We start from the raw sequence: 22895 nt of genomic DNA on the forward strand, positions 1-22895 counted from the left end.
GCTTCCGTTATCGGTATAGAAGTGTTTTTGAAGTCCTTCTTGAATCATCACAGGTGAGACACAAGCTATCTGCAGACAAAGTTCAAGCATTTAGTGATCAGGATTCGGTTGCTACCAATGCTATGCCATTCAACGCCCGCTATGCCACCAGAAGCTATCTTCCAAGATCCACATGCAAGTCAAATCAGGATCACCATCTCAAGTTCCAAGAAGCTTCATGCCAAGGAGCCATAAGCCGTAAATTACCAGTCGTGTTCTGCAAGATCGTCACCCAGCGAACGCCGGTACTAGAAGGCATCGCTGACATCCGCCTCCCCGTTTATGCTTCGTAGTGAACCCTCTGCAAGGTCAACCCTCAGCTGAGCCGTATCCGCCTCGCGTTCAAGACTGTCCCACTCCCTGAGTTTCTGCCTCTTTGCATCTTCCTTCTTATCGATCATCTCTCTCAACTTCTGCGCCTCGGCCTCAAGCTTAAGAATCTTGCTCTTGTCGTACAGCTCCGGTGCTCTTTGGCCACCGGGGATTTCCTTGGGAAGGTCAGAGAGATGGTCTCGGAAGCGCATCGTACGGGGGTAAGTTGTAGCAGTGGAGTTGTTAGATCCGCGGAATGAAGGAGCAAAGGGTGCTGCTCCGCTAGGTCCGCTGCTGGAACCACGCGGACCGGATGGCGCACCACCGTAGTAACCTCCACCTCGTGGTCCTGCGCCCCAAGATCCTCGTCGCGAGGAAGGCCCAGAAAAGTCTCCTCGTCCTTCATATCCTCCAAAGCCACCGCGGCCACCACCACGCGGTCGTGTCGGCGCTGCTAGAACAGGGTTATTGCCCCGGGGAAAGGAGGGAGCCTGTGGTGTCAAGCTCGAAGGTCCAACTGGAGGGGATATCGCAGGGGAGGGATAGCTCCTGCTGGAAGGTCCCGTTGGTGGAGCTCTGGCGAAGTTGCTGTCGCCGTTGCGGTACGAAGACGACGATGGTCCAGTAGGAGGCGCGAAGTCTCTATCTCCGCGCGGTCCTGTCGGAGGACTGTCGCGTCGACGTGGAGGCGACCGCTCTCGCTCGCGACTGTAGTCTCGTCCTCTATCGGGGAGGCGCTCACGGAAAGGCGATCGTGGTGCTGAGGCGGGCTCTCTGACTGGTCGGTCTTCTACGAGGGCAGCCCGGCTAGGATGGATGGGTGGTGGGGAAGAGCGGCGGGACGTCGCTGCGGAGTCTCTACCCGACGCATCGTTCGAAGCATATGCTGGCCGCGCTGGCGAAGGAGACCTGCGACTCCTCCATGTATCCGCAGTGTAAGGCTCGGGGCGCTCGCGTCTTGGAGAGGGTGAGCGGCGTCGGTAGTCGCGCGTATCACGAGTGTCGCGGGCCGGAGAGTATCTGCGGGGAGGGCTTCATATAAGGTCAGCAAATGGCATGTTGCGAGGGGAGACTGGAAGCATACCTATTCACCCGGGAGCGCGGCTCTTCGTACCGGCTCGGACGAACAGGCGAGCGTATACCCCGGCTCCTAGCTGGGGAGACATCGCGCTCTCTCGGTGGTGGAGACCTTTCGCGTGGTCGCGGGGAGCGAGTATACGAGTCGTACTGATCGCGGTCTCGTCGCGGCAGCGGTGACCTTGCCCTGTAGTCATCACGCCTAGGCTCCTCTCGTCGCGGCGAGAATGCTCGGCGAGGCGGTGATCGAGGGCGTGCCCTCCAGTTGTCGTCGCGACGTGGGCTCCTTGATCTTCTCCGGAAACCAGGCGATCGACTGCGCGGACGCGATGAACGGCCACCAGGAACATATGTATCTGCCGAAGCTATGCCGCGACGAATGGGCGAGGCGCGACGAGGAGGAGGCGAAGCCCGGCGGGGAGGAGGTGAACGGGCTCGGTAGCTGTCTCCGCGTGGAGAGCGCGGGCGAGGACCAGGAGAACGCGGACGGTATGTGTTGGAGTACCTGTCGTCTCTATGGCGGTGTTAGTAGATGCGCCCATAGTAGATGCCGCATGCCTGGGAACATGTTTGCGCATCGGAGCCTAGGCGGCCCTTGGTCTGGAGTCGACAAACCTTCGATCTCCTCGATCTCGCTCACGATCCCTGTCCATTTCTGCGGCGAGGGTGATGTGCTGTGCCTATCGCAGGCAAACAATACTAAGTGATGTGGTCGTAGCGATTAGTCCGGGTTGATAGCTAACGACTGCGCTTGCTGGGCGGTGGTGGCTGGTCGTGTGTTGGGTCGCAAAAAGAGAAGTTCAGAGCCAAGCCTCCAGCGACTGGACGCGTTCGTAGGTCACGTGCGGGGGAGGCGTGCGAGCACTGGCCGTGGGTCAGTCACATTGCAAACAGCCAACCGTTTGATTCACATTCAACTGGGTCGCCGGATGTGCAATCGGGCAGCCGACAGAGGGTACTGTGTGCGTGTTCGCGGTAGATCCAGATTTCCGTAGATAGCACTTCAGACAGCATCTGGTGTCTTCCTTCCTGCGCTCCTGACATCGCTACATCTTTTCGGTGCCCTCCAAAATGGAAGCCTCAATCTACTCCTCAGTAGCCAAGACATTGCGCGTCTGTCGTCCCAGCCTGATGGTGCTGCCCCTTGACTCACGTTTTCAGCTATTGTCTTTCACATCCTTTGTCCTGCATGTCGCATCCGTCAAGCCTTTCGTCGACACGAGACGTACCACCCCCTCCATAGTCAGCATACAACTCTTCCGTCATTCTTGTCCTTGGAAGTGAGAAATTCTTCATCTTGATTATGTTCAATTGCGATCAACCTTGGCTGCCGCATGTAACGCCGTATCCCAATGCTGAATATGCCGAAGCCCTACTGACCACTGACATCCGTGACGCCGGCTCGCTGACAGAGCTCTTGAAAAAGGCAATCCGTAATCTTTTGTACAAAACACATGTCCTTTGCGGACTCTTAACCAACAGACCTAGCGCCTGGTCTTTCGCTCGTCCTCCCGCTTCGTGCGCTTCCTGCTCTCCTGGTTGATCATGTCCGCCAAATCATCTTGATCGATACTCTGCCATTGGCCTTGCGCTTCGGCTCTTTGCCTTGACTCATACTCTTTCTTCAGTGCGTCCTTGTCAAGCTTGTCACTATCTGCCAACTGGTCGACATCAACCGACACATCGATGTCTCCAGCCTTGCGCTTCCGTTGTGCGTGTCCAAGCGCGTCGCGCCTAGCCGCATCCAGGTCATAAGCGTGCTCGCCGCCAAAGAAGCCAGTCGCCGAGATGTTCTTCTCAGGAAGCACTGTACCGGCGCTGCGTGGTACACCCGGCTCTTCAGTCTCGATTCCTTTCCGCTGCTTCCGGAGCTGGAACTCTCCACCGATGCTCTCTGCTCCTCCAATCTCTGATGGCATGGCAGATGCTGTTGTCATCGATGTCTGGATGCCGCTCGCGTCTTCGTCGCCTTCCTCCTCGTCATCTTCGTCATCCTCCTCTTCTTCGTCGCTCTCCTCATCTTCACTCTCACCCTCAGCTCGTAGTGCTCCCCAGATGCCACGCTCTACAGGCTCGCCGACATGAGTAGGCTGTTGTTGCTCTTCCAGTATGGCTGTTCCATACAGATCGCCTCCAAATTGTGGCTTGCCAGCGTCGTCGATCGGGGGTTTACCCCACTGGCCGGGCTGGAAGCCCCAGGAGGAACCAGGAGGGATCGGTGCGTTTACACCAGGGACGCGCATGTTCGGGTAAGATGGTGGAGGGCCGAAGCGCTGCATGTTGATGAGCCAAGGGGGTGGATGACCTGGCATCATTCCGAGAGCCTCGCGGAGTTCCTCGCTCAGCTCGCCGGGCTTGAGGTTGACGAGATTGGTCTCGAACTCCTTGCCCTCGTAGTAGACCTCGCCGTACCGCGTCAACTCTGGCTTCGTCTGTCGCCTGAAGAAAGCATCGTATAGTTTTGCGTAGTCGATGTCGAGCTTGCCGAGCTTTCCTTGGACGCGCTCTCGCTGCTTTTGCCTCATCGTCATGTCTGCTTGCTTTTCCAGTACTGCATCACGCATCTCTGCGATACCAGTTTCCTGGATGAACTTGGGTAGGGCGAACGGAGGTTTCTCGATACCGCGTTTCGATGAGAGGTACTCGCGCTTGAGCGACCAGTGGGTCGGGACGGGAATGACGTTCTTCGCTCCCTTGATGGAGATGAGCAGCTGTGGATTTGAGGATGACACATCTGTCCACTCGACCAACTCAGGCCGGGGGACCAGTGACTTCAGTTGCGCGACCGACAACTTGTTCATCTGCTTCCGCTGCTTCTTGGAGAGCTTGGGCTTGCCATCGTCCTCGTCCTCGCTGGGAATATCGTCGTCGGAGAGATAGATTTCTGGCTTCTCCTCGTCCTTGGTCGCCGCTTCCTCCTCGGTCGGCTCTCTGAACTTCTCGAAGACGCTCTTGTATTCCTCAAACGCGGGGTCGTCGAGGTCGTACTGGTTCGCGATGTCGTCAACGGTGAGAAGGTTCGCGGGCTTGACCGCCTGTGCTTCGTTATTGCTGTCGCTTTCGGGTGCGGGAGATTCGCTCTCACGCGCAGAGTCAGCGGCCTCTGACGGTGTCTCCTGTATGGCTATCAGTATAATGTATTGCGACGCGCGTGGTTTACTTACAGAGCGCTGTTGCTTCTTCTTCGCCCGGCGATAGGCGTTCTTGTTCACCTGCTTCTTGCCCTTTGCGACTGCGCCTGACATGGCGGCGGTGATTGCGCGGCGCGACACTGGAACTCGTGATGTTTGATGATATGCGCTGCCCGGTCCGTGTATACAATCGCGCGATGTGGGTGGGTGCAAAGGGTGATGCGCGACAGGTCGAAGTCGAGGTGGAAGTTGCTGAGCTCGCGCCGAAAGATTGAGAGCCTGCCTTGGCGCTAACGGGGTCGCCCCAACCCCAGCCCTAGCAGTTAGTTGTATTCACCCACGCCGGAACTTCAGAGGTAATTTTCAAACAACATCAAACAAGCCCAATGTATTTGTATTAACCAAAGATGTATGATTCTATGCTCTTGGTCTGCTACATTAGACATGACCCACGTGCTGATTTACACAGCTGCTACACTACGACCGATCATTGTCCTTGAAGATGTGGTTCCAGAATCCGCGGAAATGCTTCTTCTGCCCAATCTCATTCATATCCTTGATCTCCTTAGGCGTCAGCTTGAACGTGTTCGCCCTCAAGTAATCACTCAGCCTCTGCTCCTTTCCACTCGTCGTTATCGGCACAATATCCTGGTCCATGCACCACCTGAGGTAGATCTCGTTCTCGCCCACAGCATACTTCTTCGTCAGTGCTCCCACGTAGTCATCCAGAGGACCGGGCTTGGCTTTGGTGGCAGGAGTGAGAGGCGCATATGCGACGGTGGCAATGTTGTTCTGCTTGTGGAATTCAAGGAGTTCTGGCCTTTGCAGGTAGGGGTGGAGCTCAATCTGGTTGCATACTGGCTTGACTTTCGCGGTCTTCAGAGTGGCGGCGAGATGGTTAGGGAGATAGTTGGAGACGCCGATGGACTTTGCGAGACCAGAGGCTTGAACGGCTTCCATGTCGGCCCATGCTTTCTGGAGGTCTTCGTCTGAGCCTGCAAACCACGGCTGGTGGATGAGGTACCTATGCTCGTCAGAATTTAGATGGTTGATGCAGATTTCAGAGACATACAGGTCAACATAGTCCAGTTGCAACTTCTCCAGACTCGTCTTGATAGCTCCCGCAATATTTTTGATGTTGTCGTTGTTGACTTTGGTAGTAACGTATAGCTTCTCACGCGGAATGCCACTCTCCTTGATCGCGGTGCCCAACTCGGTCTCGGTCTTGTAGACTGCCAGTCATCAGCAAGGTTCTCAGACCCGTTAATGTGCAACGATCAACATACCCTCGGCGCCATCAAGATGCGTGTATCCTAGCTTGGTCGCAATCTTGACAGAATCAATGATAGCCTGGTCGATCTTGCTTTCCTCGCCAGTCTTGAACCAGGCAGTACCAGTACCGTAGCCTAGCATTGGCATCGAAGTACCATCGTTGAGCTTCAACTTGGGAATGGTGATGTTGAGGTTGGCCATTGTTGCGAATGCTTGTGCTGGTGGTAGAAAGTGTGTTCTGATGTGGTGAGACGAGATCCGATTGAATTTAAGCTGGTGTCGGGCGGGACAACTTATGCTTCGAGCGCAACTGAGCATCAACTGAGAAGGAGTGTAATGGTGGTTATGTCCTACTGTGTTACGTGATTACCAAGATGCCGCGCGTGGCCCAATGCCGAAGGTGGGGTGATGCTGGCAAGCGACGTCACCGCGAGCGCCTGCCCCAAAACCCGATGGAACACATTTCATTGCACCATTTCGAAACTTAGAGCTTTATCGCTACTGTACTAGGACAGCTATTTAAAAATTACTAAGCTGTTCAACATGCGCCGAGCTGCCTGCTTCTAGGATTGTGTTCCTGCATGTCCGACGCGCCGTCTTGACTGGTCGCACAAGCTACTGTTGGCTAGCCTGATGAAAGCACTAAAGGATATGATACGAACTTTGGAGAAGTAATGGAATGTCTTGCGATTACAGCTGTATGATGCATCGCGAGATGTTGAGAACATCGTCGTGTCTACTGTGCTTGTACCAAGTTCTACAACCTCCAGCTCTCCGCCTCCCTTCCTAATGAAATATGAATACAAGTCGCCCGAGATAGTACACTACGAAGATGACTGAATATCGCTATTGCCGCCCGTACAACCAAACGCCTCCTACTAGCCCTTACGTCCGTGTCAAGAAGATCAAACCCATCCGCATTACAGCGTGACGCTGGATCGCTGACGTGGTTGCAACCCACCGTCAAGACCGAAATACTATTTCGTCTTCTCATGGTACGTCGTCTTCTCGTGCTGTGTCGACACGCGTTGCAGCGAAACCACTAGATAGCGTTAGCAATTGTCTGCTCTCAAATGCAGACATTCCATTGTGCTTACCGAAATCCTCGAGGTTCCTCTGCTTCTGCTTCCTCTTGAGAAGCTTTCCATGCATGAGATTGTCAAAGCCTTGACTACCCTGCAAAATATAATACACTCCCGCCATGATGCAGAAGATGCCGAAAGAAAAGGCCCAAACACGGACCACGGCGACAATGTTCGTTCTCCCTCCCACAAACCAGCCGAAAATGGTAAAGCATGTGGCGAGAATGTCGACGACCAGAATCGCGCCAGCTAGCTGCCATGAAGGGATGGATGACCAGAATGGACCATTGGCGCGGGTGATGAAGATGAGCCAATTCTCAGTCAGGGTGATCTCGAGGAATAGGATGGGGTCACGCTGGCCATGATTCTGGACAATGCCACCTTCGACGCCCTGCTGCTCGCCTGTGAGGTAAGGCAGCATTGTTGTCATCGTGATCCAGGTGCCTACAGCGAGGATGACACCAAGAAGGATTGACATTCCCCAAAGTTTGGGAAGATTCCATTTGACAGGAGTCCGGCTGTATGGCGCGTTATCATAGGCGATAGCCAGCGTCGCTACGATTCAATTAGCCTGGGCCTGAAGAATGCGTAAAGTGAGGCTTACCGATATCAGCAAAGATTGCGATGAATACTACCAACTGTAGGTTCAGGCTTTCGTTGAGAATAGCGATCCAGAGACCCAAGAATATTTCGAGGTGCAGCGACAAGGCGATGCGGTAGACGACATAAGCATACATGCGATGGAAGATTTGGCGCGAGGTCTTCAGCGCGTCGATGATCGCAGAGAGACCAGGAGCCAGGAACACAATATCGGCAGCGGAGCAGGCGGCGTCAGAAGCGCCTTGCACGGCAATGCCAGTATCTGCCTTCTTCAACGAAGGCGCATCGTTCACGCCATCGCCAGTCATCGCGACCAGGTATCCTCTCTGCTGCAAAATCTCTACAACGTTGTATTTGTGCTGTGGGAACACTTCCGCAAAGCCATCTGCACCTTCAACGAAGTCGTAGAACTCTGAGCCAGGCATTTCGCCGCCGCCGCTCAGACCTAGCTTCTCAGCATCGAAGATGTTTGTGCCTATGTCTAGAGTCAGCCAAGGTTTACGCGTCGAGATAGCTCTATCCTTACCTAGGCCGAGCTGACGCGACGTCTCTCGCGCGATGCCAACGGCATCGCCAGTCAGCATCTTGATGGAAAGACCCAGTGACTTCGCTTCGTTGATAGTACGATACGTGTCGTGACGCGGGGGATCTGAGCATGGCATAATGCCCAAAATTTCCCAGCGCTCATCCTCGCGCTTGCGGGCAACACCAAGCGAGCGAAAGCCGCGCGTAGCAAACTCCGCGACCTTGTTCTTGTACGAGTCTACGACATGCTCTGGAAGTTCACCGTCTTCCTCAACAGTCCGAAGCACGAAAAGTGGAGCGCCCTTGACGCATGTTATGCGCTCACCTTGTGGTGACTCGACGACTGCCTGGACTTTCTTGGATACTGGGTCGAATGGATGAAATCTGATGGCTTTGTACTTGCTGAGCACATATTTGGCACGCGGATAGTGGCGTAGAGATTTGAGGAATGCCTTGTCGATGGCATCAATACCTTTCTTCTTCCTCGATGCGGCCAAGCAGGCAGTAAGCATCAAATCCTCTGGATCCACCCCTGGAACAGTATATGGCTCAGCTAAGGAGAGCTTGTTCTTTGTCAACGTTCCAGTTTTGTCAGAGCACAGGATCTCAACGCCAGCAAGCGATTCAATGGCGGAGAGCTTCTGCACGATGGCTTGCTTCTTGGCTAGGTAAGCTGCACCGACTGCCATAGTCGTCGTTACAACAGCAGGAAGACCGACAGGCACTCCGACGATCGTTATCGCGAGTGTGAACCGGAGGATAGTAACGATGTCGTTGGATCGATAGAAAGAGCTAATCCAGACAACCAGCAATGATACGATGACCAAAACCAACAGAATCGTTCCAATTCCGTGTAGTACCTGGGTGAAGTGACCGGGCCCGCTGGAAGCGCTTGCAACGAGCGATGCTGCACGCCCAACAAACGTCGAATCGCCGGTAGCTGTAATTACAACGAAAGCCTCGCCGCGCTTGACTGCAGAAGATGCGTAGCACGTATCTCCTCGGTGCTTGTCGACAGCCAACGACTCTCCAGTGATCGAAGACTGATCAACCTGCACGAACGCATTCTCCGTAACGATGCGCCCATCAGCTGGAACGATGACACCCTCCTCGACTTGCAGAATGTCGCCAGGTACCACGTCAGATGCTTCGATCTCAATCAAAGTGCCGTCGCGTAGTACAGTAGCCTTGAGGGCCAGCGTCTTCTTCAGTTCTTCCACGATGGAGCCAGCCTGGTACTCTTGGATGAAGCCTACACTCGCATTGAGGAGGAGCAAGCCGCAGATGACACCAAAGTCGACCCAGTCCTGGAGTCCTGCAGCGAGAATGGCAGCCGCTTCCATGACAAATTGGATTGGTCCGACAAAGAACATCAGAAATTTGACCCAGTTGTTCGTTGACTCCTCTGCATATGGTGAACAAGTGCTGATGGTGAGAAAGAAGCATAAGTACCTTTCATTTTGTTTTCGCCAAATTTCTTCCGCCGTATGAGTACCTCTGCGGACGTCAAGCCAATGCGCGTGTCAGTCTGTAGGAGTTCTTCTGGGATGAGGCGTGCGCCGCCTGGTTGTTGCGCTTCTTCCTCTTCGTAGTCGGCGTTTTCGCCATCTTGTGACTCTAGATCTTCGATGAGCTGATCTATGTCCTCATCCTCTTCTTCATCGTCCAACTCAATGTCATCCATGTGAACGTTCTTTTCCTGGAAATGGTACTTGTCGTATGTCTGGCCATTTGATGGATATATGCCGTCGCAATCCGGCGACGTACCGGCTGGCGACTGCATTTAGTCAGCTCTGATTAGACAACTGGTAGGTCAAGCCTAGTAGTGTTGGGGCTTTATGACAACTTACCTCGGACATCTTGATGTAATGCTAGTCGCTAATAATGTCAAACACTGTATGTAGTTTGCTGTTTGTATGATACAAGCGGCCAAGAAATATTTGTCGGTTACGCGAAGCGACTAGCTATGTTGCGAGTGCATCTGCGTCGATGTTGAGTGAAGTGTGGGCCAATGCGCTTTCATCCGTGGAAAGGGCTCCTCTGAGGCATCGTTGCGCGGGAAAGACTTCAGAGCGCAGAAAAACAACCCTGAGCCTGAACACCACGCGGGGTGCGTTAACAAACACAGTCGCGATCGCGCAACGCGACGTTTGTCGTCGGAGGGGCCTGCAGGAACGACCGAGGTGGGTTGGAGCGACTCTGACCGGAATGTTGTGAGAACCCCACGGGTTGATGAGGCCACAAGGACGCGCATGATCAGCCTAGCCTGTTTTGAAGTTAAAGGGTCACGTCGAGAACCAGCCGCCAAGATAAGGTGGCCAGCTTGCGGGATCACTGGGATTGTGAGCTGCGGCGGCCTGCTCCAGGGCTTAAGACTATTAGCTCGGCCCTTGGGGTTTAGTGCATTTGGCATCGCAATCTGTTTCGTATGTAGTCTGCGTGTCTAGATTGCGTTAGTATGAGCAAAAGACACCAGACGATAATTCCATCGTCTAGAAACCGCAATGTATACGATCCTCATCGTGTTACTTGATTTTATGATGTTCTGCTCCAGGACTCGTGGTGGTGTGTTGCGCGATAAACTTCCGTGGGCAGAATCCTAAGCCCGCGCCTAGCATGGCCATCCCATGTCACCAATTCAAATCGACCAAATATTGTCACAGATCATCTTCGACATGACGTAGCGCGTATTCCTGTCAGCTTACCGATGACACACGAGCCTCACAAGACGCTCTATTGCGACTCTTCTAAGAGGCTGGACATGGCAGAACGGAACACGAGGATTGTTTGTATGAATGAGCTGTTCATCAAGACTAAGCTTGACAAGGGCGCTGCGACGCACAGGTTATCCTCATTCTGAGTGGCGCATAGTGAAGTTGAGTTCTTCAATCCGTTGACTCGACGCCATAAAGGGCCCCAAAAACTAGATACGACGAACTTCGTGAAATTGGGTCTGCGGCAGCACCAAGTTCGACTCGACCCATGTCGAGTCCTACGCGCCCGTCAAGTATTTGCTTGCTGCAAATATAGTATCCCGAATTTCATGTCAATGAAGGTCTGGCTAGAAGTGTAAGAAGGTCTTGCCACTACAGCAGTCCATCGCGATGTGTGCGTCTGTAAGACCCAATTTACTGCTTCTGGCGGGATGTCCCTATTCCATCTGCGTGGAGAGCTTGCACAGCAGTCTCTTCCAGCAGGCAGATAATTAGTATGGGACAAGAATTGAGTCTGCCCTCATGACAGATTGACCGCGCGCTGGACTCGTAAGGCTGACGCGTAGGATCCCTGAGCAATTGCTGTGCTTTTGGGAAGATCTGAGCAAATGTTTTGTAGGGTTCCGGTAAACGCACCGTGGACCCAGTTGCCGTGACGTTTCTTTTTCTTCATCTGGAACAGTATCGCTGGTGCACGGTGCACCAACGTGTTTCCAAGGTTGCCTCCGTCCGCCCTCGACGCTACCCATAGCGTGATCGGACCTTTCAAAGCCCTTCTGTCAACAAAGCGACTTGAGTAGGGCTCGAAGGACTGTCACACTAGGCGTCTCCCGCCGCGCATCATTCGAGAAGCGTTCTTTTCACATACTTGTAACGCATACGTGCATTCCTAAACTCAATTTCCTCGCGGCCTCCTGAAGCAGATCGGCTTACCGTGCTCCCTCTCTCTGGATCCACCGTTCGCGCCTGATGCAACCCTACATTGCCTGCGGAATGCGCGTAGACAAGGGAAGAGAACGCGAAGTGTCATCCACCTGAGCGTGGCCGAACCGCGGGATGCCAGCTCGTCTGCTACGCGCCGCTGGGACAGAGTAGAGCTGCGCATAACCCCGCTTCTGCTGAGTCTGGTAGGCTGTCCGTTCCACAGATACAGACGGAGAGGTCGATGATCGATGGATAGAGAGACGCGCTGGATTATTGGCTCAATATCGGCGTTGGCTCCTGGCTGACAAGAACTACCCAGGTAGGAACGAGGGAGGTCGGTCGCGTCGATTTGGTGCAGACTCTGATAAGCAGCTTGACGTCTAGACAACCGGGGATTGTGCCCATGTTGCGCGTCCTCCAAGCCCTGCCGAGTATATCTCTTTACCACGAACGTTATCTAGCATTGCAGCCAAGACACCGAAGATGAATGGCAAGTTGGCTGAGGACGCGTCCGAAGTTTGTTGAGGTGTGGCCCGTGCGCGGCCCGAAGACACTTCCACTTCCACTTCAAACTTCGCCCGTCTCCACGAAGTTTGTAACTTCATCATCTCTACAGCTCTCGCTTCGGATGTGACGCTGTTGGAATTCTCCCGACCGAAAGCTCCACCTGGAATTCCTTGCGGCCATCCACTTCGCTAGCACTTATCGCTGCCCCTTTGTAGACCTGCTCTCGCTTTCTTGTTCGTTTGGTGTTGTGGAAAAGAGGTCGGCTCGCAGCAGCATTTCCAGCGACGGCAATGGGTACCTTTCTACTCCTGCATACTTGAGGTGCTCGCCTGAGTCCTGGTATTATGGTACCTAGGTAGGCTATCTGCCATCTTGAGAGGCATCCGTAAGACAAAAAGAGTTGGGATCCAGCGATTGCCAGGTAGGCGGCGGATATCGCACCATCTGTACCGACATACCAGGATACGACGACTGGACATGCAATATGATGGACCGACGGCGAAAGTGTGATACAGTCGGTTCGGGGTTGTCTCAGGTCCCATTGAGGCGTCATGCTCCCCCTTTTCCAAGCCCTTTGTCCGCAACCTGCATCGAGAGGACAAACATCGCCTCGTTGTGTTCGGTGCCGATGCTAGCTTCGTGGGCGCATCGGGTGTCGTCCAGCGTCTGGTATAGCTGTCGCGCGGGGAGGGTAGTTGGGTCTTCTGCCGGTCGATGAGCGTCGGAGGAGGCTGCCACTGTCGTCAGCACATCAGGTCTGGCGTCGTCGAGTGTCATCAAAAGGGCGCTCCACTGGAAGGCGTGGTAGTGCACCTAAGATCGCTATAGGAGGCATGTCCGTCGGCAAGCTGTAGTCTGGTCAGCACGACTGGTCGCTCTACCACGAGAAACAGGGTGATGCACTTATCAGAGGCGCCGTCGATATCTCCTTCAGCCAATGCTCTGCTGTGGATGGTCAAGTCTCAGGGACCCTTGCTGTGAGGGATGTTCGCGCTTGTTGCTGTGAGGGAAAGGGTCGGCTGGAGCGTCGGTTCGCGTAGCTCCTCCGTCGGTCACGTTCTAGCTTGATGCACGTCGGTATAGCTCGCATTGCAGCTGGCTTAAGAGATCTACTCAGGCTCGGTCTGGAATATAGGGAGACTCAGGAGAGCTTCATCACGGTAAGAAGCTTGTCCGATCAGCCTCGTCGTTGCGTAGGCGGCGCTCCGGGAGTTAGCGTATCTCGACGCCCGAGCTCTCGCCCACTGCGTATAAACTCGCTCCCTCCACTACCCCACCAATACTACACATCAGTCGCCGTCCACGATTGTTAGACGGGTATCCGGTAAGTTGGCTCGTAAGTTACCCCCGCTGCATAGCTCGGATCCAAAGGCTTTCAGGCTCGCGCGTAACAAACGTTGACAGATGCAGTACGCAGACGCGATACAGAACCGACACGAGTGTCTATCACTACGCACAACACCCGGAAACACATCATCGGAGTCTCAGTATTCTGAACACAGATCGAGTTCTACTGTGCCTCTAGTACTCCGACATACGATCCAAGAAGACCTCACTGTGAGTAGTAGGCAAGATCGGCAGCTCTCTGGGCCTTTATTGACGTCTCACATAGCTTTCCGGATTAACAAACAAGATCTGCGCGTCTATATAGCTCTCTTGAAGACCCAAGCCTTGGTATGTTACTTACCCATCACTACACGTATGCGGATAGCTGACATGTCAACTTCTAGCACTCCTAGCTCAACATGTCAAACAAGCGTAAGGCTTGTCAATCCTTCGAAGTTCGTACATCTAGGCATCGTGGTCAACCGGACTCCGAAAACAGACCCAGCGAGCCGAAAGCTGTTCTGATTCCCTCACCGCGCAGTTTCGTGAACGAGGTGGACAAACTTGAAGGGCTATCCGCGGAGATGTCTCAAGAGACTCAAATCAAGCTTGGTGATCTGCCCGACGAGCTTCTGATGATGGCGCTCTTTTATCTTCGCAACGACAAATTTTCTCTGGACGCGCTCGCCTTGACTGCTAAACGCTTTCATGGTACTGTTCGCACGACAAGGAAGATTACCCGTCCTATCGCGTTACTTTCAGGCTCAGGTTCAGATCCAAAAGCAGATCCAGCCGGCGTTATCGCTCAGATTCTTCACTACCTGTGCAGTCTATCACCTGATACAGACGCGAGCATAATCCAGTCGCATGCCTCGGGCTTCAAGACACTATCAATCGATCGGCAACACAAATACAACAAGAAGCTTCCTGCCAATATATTCACAGCAACGATTATCGACATGATAGCAAAGACGATTGGATCCCTGCCCGGTCTGACCGTGAAGACTAGGACCGTATGGCTGCGCCAGGTGCGCAATAGATATGAACCGGCAGTGGTCGGCCTCTTGTTGACATTGCTGTCTGGACTGGAGTATGTCAATCTGAGTGGCGACCTCACGTGCCTGTGGCATCTTTTGGGGTGTGTGACCTCCTTCAAGTCGCTCAGCACATTGCACCTTCGGCAAATCACGACCGAAGAATTCCCCGATAGCTGCTGCTGCCTGATGAGGTCTCCAAACCTGAAAGAACTCGCCTTCTTCGACATGTCTCTCACGGGCAGGGTACTGGTTCATTACGATCATCGGGCCTGGTTTTCTTCCATAAAGCTATCAGTCACAACCCTCCGGCTGATTAGATGCTACCTCCCCAGCTACATGTGGTTACAGTTGCTTGAAATGTGCATGAACCTAGAAGTTTTCGAGTACACCATCAGCCTCGCACTGTGCGTTAAAGAAGGGCCTGAACCAATCTGGCACACCTCGGTTTGGCGCTCCCTGCTCGAGCACAAGGCTTCGTTGAGGCGCCTCGTTCTCACCGGTTTTGCAGGCGCTATCACGGAAGGCATGTTTCTCGCCGATCTCCGCGAGTTTAGCAATCTTCAATACTTGGAGGTCGACCAGAATTTTCTGCTTCCATCTAGAATCCCAGCCGATTTGCAGGTGGATTATGAGACACTGCTGAACCACCTCCCGAAGTCGCTCAAGACTTTCAAACTTCATGAGTGTACCTCTCAAGTTGCCATCAAAATTCTGGAAATGGCCGCACACAACTACTGGTCTGAGCTAGTCACCTTGAAGCTGGCCTACCTTCCACGACAGAAAGGGCTTTGTGCGACGCGCGCAAGCTTAGAGAAGCTCCGGAGTAGATGTGAAGAGAAGGGTATCAGTGTTCTCATAGAAGAGACTGAGGTAGTGACAGAGTACACTGGAATGGTTCTGTCATCAATCGAGCGTAGGCGCCTTGACTGGAGTTCTTAGAAAGAGTGTGAGAAACACCTTAGCGTGCTTTTCTTAGGTACTGTTACAAGTCTACTCAAAAGGGCAGGTCAAATGTTCTCGTGTCAGAGGAACATACTCGAATGTTAGTCAGGCGGATATTGGAGCAGCTTCGGCTATTTGGACGGTTGTGATCATCAGCCACGCTCACTCATTTAGTACTTTGGGAGTGCAGTAGCACGTAGTCATCAGGTCGTGCAAAGACAATGGATGGAAATTGGTTCGCCGCAGCTTCTGGTGCTATTGAACCTGGCCTCATGAAGAACAGAAACGTAACCTGAATGTTCGTCGATGTACATGTGGACAGAGTATTGGGTGGGGGATGGCGATCGTACCAACGCGCAATGTCAACCGCTCATGAAAATTGAAGTCCACTTTCCACCCGGGTCCCCAAACTAACGATAGAAACGAGGAATTTAGTAGTAGTCCTGAAACGCGGTCTTTTGGTTTTGAAGTTTCATAGCCCAAGAGCAGGTGCCATGGGCCCGAGGGCAGCGCATTCGGCATGGCCCGGCATCGGAGCCAGCGCATACACCCATCATCCAATCGCACCTTCTCATCGTCTGCAAACACACACTACAATGCGCGATACACTTTCTGCATAAATGCAAACATTGTCCGATGAATCGCGACCTCCGCATACTTCGACCGATCTGGGCGCACGTAGCATGCGCTGAAAAGCAAAGCTACCGTAAGGCTGAGGTTCGAGCTAGCACCGATCCGGTCCGCACCACACCCTTTTGGGCGCTACCCCTTCGCTACCGCCATTGGCCCAGCTGAACAATAACCAATTCCAGCATCACAACGAATAGCTAGGCGAAGCATGGTGTATTCGCGTGAACGCCCTCGGTAGCCCCGTAGGCGCCTGTGGGCCAGCAACAAGCCTTCATCTGCGAAGGCTGAGGAATCACAGCGCGAGAGCCAGCTGCTGGGCTCCATAAGGCTGGCGTAAGGCTTGAACGAACGGTGCTCTAGGAAATATTTGGTTGGTACTACAGACTTTCGCATCGCGATAGCGCAGTGATGCAGATGTTGGTATGTGATAGGAATCTTGTGGCGTTGCTAAAGGATGCATTCACTGAACTGAGGCCTTCATGTGGCTTGCTGTATCCATCTTGCACAGCATCAGTGCGGTAAGAAGCCCTCTCAGTATTGTTTCGTGCGGTTGATCCATATATCATGCACTTGTTCCTTTTCTTGAGACACGGCTCGCTACCCGACTACCTTTCAGACTCTGCGTTAGGAGTTGCATACGTTCATAGCAGGCCATCTGCACTTCGCTCGTTAACTTTCATAAACTCCACTTTCGTATCAAACATCATGAAGCTATTCACCTACGAAACCTGGGGGGTGCCCAGGGCCGGCTTCGATCCGTCATACAACTTCGTCCGTTCGCACTTCGTCCCACCCGTCGTCCTCGCATGCATCCGCGCCTTGCTCAGCATATACTGCTTCACGACTATCATAACATGCTATACTTGGCTGGCGAACGAGACGGCTACAATCAAACTCAAAGATGTGAACATAGGATCCTATACCATCCAACAAGGCAATGCAGCTATCGGGCAGTCGTTCTCTTTCTTCACCTACCTCACCTTCTGGTCGCTCGGTTTCTACTTCCTCGTCTCAAGCGTACACACATTCATGTATGCGTTCAGGCAACGAACATGGTTACACACGTGGCCAAAGTACTTGCAGCTCTTGCATAGCATGTACTACTCCACCATGACCTCATTTCCGTTCCTGGTCACGATCGTCTTCTGGGGTACCATGAACTCTGGGTGGCCGGCTGGACGATTCGAACAGTGGATCAACATCTCCGTTCACGGTCTCAACAGCGTCTTTGCTGTGACTGAGATCATACTATCAGCAACCGAGCCACAGCCGTGGCATCATCTGTCCGTTGTCCTTGGAGTCTTGTCGATTTACCTTGGGCTCTCGTACCTCACGCGGTATACTCAGGGCTTCTACGTGTATGAGTGGATGAACCCGGCACACGGCAACGCCAGCATTGTTCTGCATGTCTTGGGTTATGCGGGCGGAATGATTGCGCTGTTTGTGCTCGCACGGTACGCAATTATAGCACGAAATATGCTAGCGCGACGACTGCAGGGGTCTGAGGAAATGGAGTATGGCGAAAAAGGCATCCAACTTGAAGATGATCGGTCCGATACTTGGTCGGCGAAGGTCGGGGTGGTCAAGCCGACGCCAATGCGCGTGCAGAAGAAGCCAGAGATAGTCGTTTCCGAAGTGTAGGAGGTAGTGCCGAATTGGCGTCAGGATTTATGTTAGATATGGATTTAGTCATGATATTGCGCAATGCTATCCTTCGGATATGAATCAGCTTGCCTTTTAGGCCATGGAGTAAGACCTTTGTGATCTGACATGTGCACCGTCAACTGAAAGCCTACTCCGGTCCCGCTCATCCATTGTACACACTTCCACTTCTGCATAGGTTGATCCCTGCCGGTCACAGCCTCAATGCAAAAGTATTCAGAGGCCAGGCGGAAGGCGGCTGTCCATGCGAGTTTCAGTGTTGGCTTGGAGGCCTAAGGCCGGGCAGTGAGGGGCTGGATAAGAGTGAACTCTCCAACGATCAACAAAACAATCCACAGTTCTCGATGTCATACCAAGACTGAAGCAATCGAACCCACGGGTGTCGCGGCTACGTGAATGTGCATTGTCGGTGTAGTGGTCTTGTGCATTGTCAGATGCGCAGTTGCCTCCTGTTTAAGAAACTCCCTGGCATCGATACGCGCAATCGATCACGTTGATAAGTGCTGTGCGATCTCTTCGGAGTTGCGAGTCCTGTACCGTCCGTCAAGCTTTGTCGCAGTACGTGCGAAAGACGTGTTCACCGCTCCCTTCTTGACCCACCATGTGACGAACCCGAGGTATAATGGGCACTGAATCTCGTCGACGGTCGCAAGAGTACTCCATATACACATCATGACTGGACTAATCGGAAAAAGGCATTAGACACAATGTGGTGCCTGCAATTCAGACTTGGAGTAATTTCTGTGGGGTTTGACGCAGGTCCTTCATGAAAGTAGCTGATTCGATAAGGCCAGCGTCGTGACGCCATAGCTCGACATCGCCAACTGTCTTACATCGCGAGAGACAATGTCAAGGCGGCAGATGATGAAGACGAAGTCTGCCTTGTTGATAAGCGTCACGCCCAAGGTCCGTGACTACAGAGATGTCTTTAGATCGATGATGAAAGCCTTCGGTACCGCTCTCCAGCGCCTTATGGTCCAGTGCTAAGAAAAAAGGGCAGTAGTAATGTTTCCTTATTGTTCCGCAGCTGAAAGCATCATGAGACAATGGAATGCCGGGCTGATCTATGTCATCGCCCGTTCGCACTGATGCGCATCAGCACCTGTGCGTTCATGTGGCTCAGCCCAGACGGGCTCTGACAAAATAGATAGGGCCAGAAACGGATTGACAAGACGCACAAGAAACAAGTATTCGAATGTTCTTGTTGTTGCCGCTGAGAAGGTGTGGTGATATCTGGACGCGACAGTGATGGTTGAGGATGCACGCGGACAGGGGACCGATGCCATGGGTGTGTCACAGCCTCGGCTACGAAATACTTGCCACGTTGGTGCTTAGCGCGCCCTCTATCTAAAATTAGGAGATAGGGGAGGCAGTGCTGGCGTACTCTCTTTCATCTCAATGGTCCTTGGTGATCGCGTCTTCCGTTACCCATTGCCACCTGCCCGACTCGTTGCATACTCAGAGTAGGATTGTTGCCGCTGGGCGCGCTCCCTCAGCGCCCTCCTTGCTGTTGCGCTGAATGCAGACCTCGGGAGGCGAGCGGCTGGCTGCACAAAGGTCGAGTGACCACGTACCGCCTTGAGCCTCACCGCTTACTGTTCGGTAATATCATGTCAGTAATGCGTAGGGCGTTGGAAGGGTTTCTTAGGTGCCGGACCCGTATCGAAGACGGCGAGCCTCGTTGAAGCTTGGGCGTTTGGCCTGAAAAGTTAGGCCAGCAATGCGTCTCAAAATCCTTTCAGATGAACCCAGATATGGAGTCCTCTAATTTCACATCCATTTCCGTCAGATCTGAGCTTCAATTGGAGTTTCTCTGTCTTGGCCCCGTTGGTATGACTTCAACATGCACCGTTTAAGCAATCTGCACGTCCTTCTGTAAGGATTGTCCCTTCCGACATCTACACATAGCAATTTACCAGCTCACGCCTTACCCCTGCGCCCGACGACCACCGCCACCCCTCTGCTACGCCGCACTAAGGTCGCCAACCATATGTATCGCACCTGTTCCACTGACAATACCACGCACCCGGGATTTCGGAAGCATAGAACAGTTGGAGCTATCGGATCTACGAATCGGCTATTAGCATCGTTTAAACTCGCTCGAATACTACAGTGGTGCAGTAGCGCAACGCCCTCAAGCCGCACCTCACCTCCACATTCAACACCAAGCTGTTAGGCCTGGTCTGCACACCCCTGCGTTTAGCCTTGGACATATCCGCATACGAGCCAGCTCTCTTTAGGATGCTACCCGGCGCCCAACTACTGACGATCCCGACCGCATCGTCTAACTATAAGCTTGACGACATCTCGTCTACAAGCAAGCTAGTTCTATCTTCCAATCGACTTATTCTCCACCTCCAGGGCGGCTCGACGCACAACGAAGACGAGGAATACATGGCACAACATAATCACCGTTCCAGCCGCTTGCAGACTGAGAATGAGCTGTGGCTAAATATGCCTGCCTCTTCTACACAACAACAAGAGCATGGCCATCGATTAGAGCCATCCGCCTACAAAGCAACCTCGCAGCGGATCAGTGTATACCCTACGAGCGGCTCGAACCTTAACAAGCCACTACCACCATCGCCATCCGGTCCAGAGAAGCGATCTCACAAGCCAACCTTGTTGCGAGGGTTTCTCCGACGCGAATCTTCAGAGCAACCGGAGTCAATTCATCTCCGACCTGAACCGTATCAACCAAAACGGCACTCGGCCAGCCTGAACGTAGACACTAACAGCCAGCACCGCCATAATTACTCCAGAAGCATGCCGAACTCTCCCTACGGGTTCGGTCAATCTACTTATCAGGACCCGGCGACCTTTCCTCGAGCGCATTCTTCAGCCTCAAATTACTCAGACGCCGTGCAGTACCAACCGTACTCGCTGCCACCACAACAGCAGTCCTCCCGGCCTCTGCAACACCGTGCTGTTTCTATGAATCCTTACTTCGAGACAGCATCAACACCACGATCGCGTACTTTCCCTGAATCTACGCTCGGCGTTACGGCCCGCGATAACGCCTCTAGTCGGCCACGACCGCACACAACATGGGGCTCTCCCACCGAGGCTTTCACTGACGTGTCTCAATTTCATCTTTTCGCAGAGGCTATGACCGGTCTGCCAAACGACAACGAGTCCTTTTCACCAATCGGCCCACCGCAACTTCGAGGTTCACTTTTCGCCCGAAGAAACACTAATGACACTATCCCAATCCCTCTTCAGCATCCCCAGCATTCGTCGCGGACCCTACCAACACGGCGGCCTACAAGGGAACAAAGAGATGACTGGCAGAATTTTGAGCCACCGCCGCTCATCTCGTCAAGAGCAGCACCTGCATTGAACCACACAATGTCGGTGCCCAATCCACCTCTCGATACCTATCAGCAATGGCAGCCACCATCGCACTTGGACGCCGTTACAGCGGAACTGAACCTGCTGGGGTTGAATGACCCTCAAGGATCCGATGATGAACTTCCAGACTATCAACAAAGCCAGGCGGAAATGGCAGCGCAAAAGAGACAAGAAGCGTCAGCAAGGGCTCGCGAACTAGAAGCGAGGTGGAGGGGTACGCGAAGATGAATACGATCATCGAGAAACAGGTCATCCCAACAAATCAAAACCAAATATACTGCATAATATCAAAACTCACGTTCCTTCCGCATGCGAATGTTAATCTCGTCAGCCTTCGCGAAGGCTGACGAGATATAGGCTTCAGACCCAAATCTGGACTCGCTACTCCACGTCGCCGGCTTTTCGATGGGCCAAACGATATCCAGGCTGCGTTTAGCCCCGGCCCATCGTTCATGATACCTAGTTCTAATACGTCTATCCGTCTCTCTCGACACATATTGATATCGAAGTGAACCATATACGCATGACTGCTGCAGTCATGGGGATGATACAGTGTTGCGGCACCGCCCCCGCGATCGCCTGTCCCGGGCCGGTTTATCGTTCGATTATATGTATTGCCTACATTGGTGTTACGCCAAACAGAACTTGTAAGGGTCAGATGTTTACCGGAAAGGGAATTCGGCCCCTACATTGATTGACATCATGCATACGAAAGAGTAATTTGCATGGATGCAATTTCCAAAGTGAATACTGGTGTAGCTGATAGTCACGATAGGGAACAAGGTCAATACTGTTGGACAGGTGTCTCCGGGCGGGTATCGCGCTAGCACACCTAAATTGAATTGAGCAGTCACCCATAGCACATCCCTTCACGCATAGTATGTTTGACCTTGTCACTTCGCTGTAAGCAAATTGGACATTGTCCAGTAGAGATCCGGACAGCTATGTGAGATGTGACAAAGACATGGAAATATGCCTTGCGGACAGCCTCATGCGGATCAAAAAATTGACTGCGTGATGTACCTTGCCGGTCACTATCCCGCATGACAAGAGAGCGGCATGAACATGGTCGGTAATACGTACTTATAAAGGCTGGCCAATCATTGAAGTTCTGAGTCACACCCTTTCCATGCCACGTTTTTGGGGCTTATCTAGGTACCGTCACATTACTAGATTCCGCATGCTGTGAGAAAACGAAGGCTTGGAAATCATGTATGGTACGCTCCTACAACTGCTTGTAGTCAACTGACCAGTCTACACATCACTAACCACGTTAATGGTGACACGGAAGTACCCAAAGACCCACTAAAATGCACGTAAGTCTCGAAGGAGAGCAAGTAGATGCGGGGAGTTTGGGGGCGGAAAAGCTTATCATGCGCACGTTGTATGCTGTAGCATACCCAGCGGGCCAAGACCTCAACCCAGCACTTTCGACTGCATAATGTATCAATGAGGTTCTAATCACCGAAAAGTACAGCATAGCCAGTGAGTGTCCAAGTGGCAATACTACACACCATGCCTTGCTGTAGGCAAAGCACCACATTATCACCGCGACTCTCTCGCCATTCCCTTTTCAGGTAACACTCCCGCTTCTGCGCCGAACGACCATTCCGCTGCATGAGCATGTGCAAGCCTAAGCGCAACGTTACGCGGAACAGAGGCACGGTCGCTGTCGCCGCTACCAAGAGTTGTGGTTTACTATGCCCGCCAACCCGGAATTGAGGCTGTGCAAACGCACGTCAGATGCACGCGGGCCGGAACGAT

The 22895-nt window shown here is 53.0% G+C and overlaps 5 protein-coding genes across 5 annotated transcripts; 1 reads left to right on the forward strand and 4 right to left on the reverse strand.

Moving 5' to 3' along the window:
- Window positions 1-287: 287 nt before the first annotated feature.
- On the reverse strand, window positions 288-2081 carry J4E83_002787 (uncharacterized protein; the record flags this gene model as incomplete). The annotated part of the gene is made up of 3 exons (XM_049329728.1): window positions 288-1383; window positions 1571-1942; window positions 2044-2081. 3 exons carry the CDS (start codon window positions 2079-2081, stop codon window positions 288-290), a joined length of 1506 nt encoding a protein of 501 aa, XP_049191407.1.
- Window positions 2082-2912: 831 nt separating this feature from the next.
- On the reverse strand, window positions 2913-4673 carry J4E83_002788 (uncharacterized protein; the record flags this gene model as incomplete). The annotated part of the gene is made up of 2 exons (XM_049329729.1): window positions 2913-4544; window positions 4593-4673. 2 exons carry the CDS (start codon window positions 4671-4673, stop codon window positions 2913-2915), a joined length of 1713 nt encoding a protein of 570 aa, XP_049191408.1.
- Window positions 4674-5036: 363 nt separating this feature from the next.
- Window positions 5037-6032, reverse strand: J4E83_002789 (uncharacterized protein; the record flags this gene model as incomplete). The annotated part of the gene is made up of 3 exons (XM_049329730.1): window positions 5037-5583; window positions 5632-5791; window positions 5846-6032. 3 exons carry the CDS (start codon window positions 6030-6032, stop codon window positions 5037-5039), a joined length of 894 nt encoding a protein of 297 aa, XP_049191409.1.
- A 776-nt stretch (window positions 6033-6808) lies between these two features.
- Window positions 6809-9897, reverse strand: PMA1 (plasma membrane H+-ATPase; the record flags this gene model as incomplete). Its single annotated transcript, XM_049329731.1, has 6 exons — window positions 6809-6873; window positions 6929-7468; window positions 7518-7988; window positions 8040-9443; window positions 9491-9815; window positions 9889-9897. 6 exons carry the CDS (start codon window positions 9895-9897, stop codon window positions 6809-6811), a joined length of 2814 nt encoding a protein of 937 aa, XP_049191410.1.
- Window positions 9898-16823: 6926 nt separating this feature from the next.
- Window positions 16824-17759, forward strand: J4E83_002791 (uncharacterized protein; the record flags this gene model as incomplete). The annotated part of the gene is made up of 1 exon (XM_049329732.1): window positions 16824-17759. One exon carries the CDS (start codon window positions 16824-16826, stop codon window positions 17757-17759), a length of 936 nt encoding a protein of 311 aa, XP_049191411.1.
- Between the last annotated feature and the right edge of the window lie 5136 nt (window positions 17760-22895).

The sequence above is a fragment of the Alternaria metachromatica genome, assembly GCF_023757995.1.
Source record: "Alternaria metachromatica strain BMP 0045 chromosome Unknown scaffold_4, whole genome shotgun sequence".
Taxonomy (NCBI): domain Eukaryota; kingdom Fungi; phylum Ascomycota; class Dothideomycetes; order Pleosporales; family Pleosporaceae; genus Alternaria; species Alternaria metachromatica.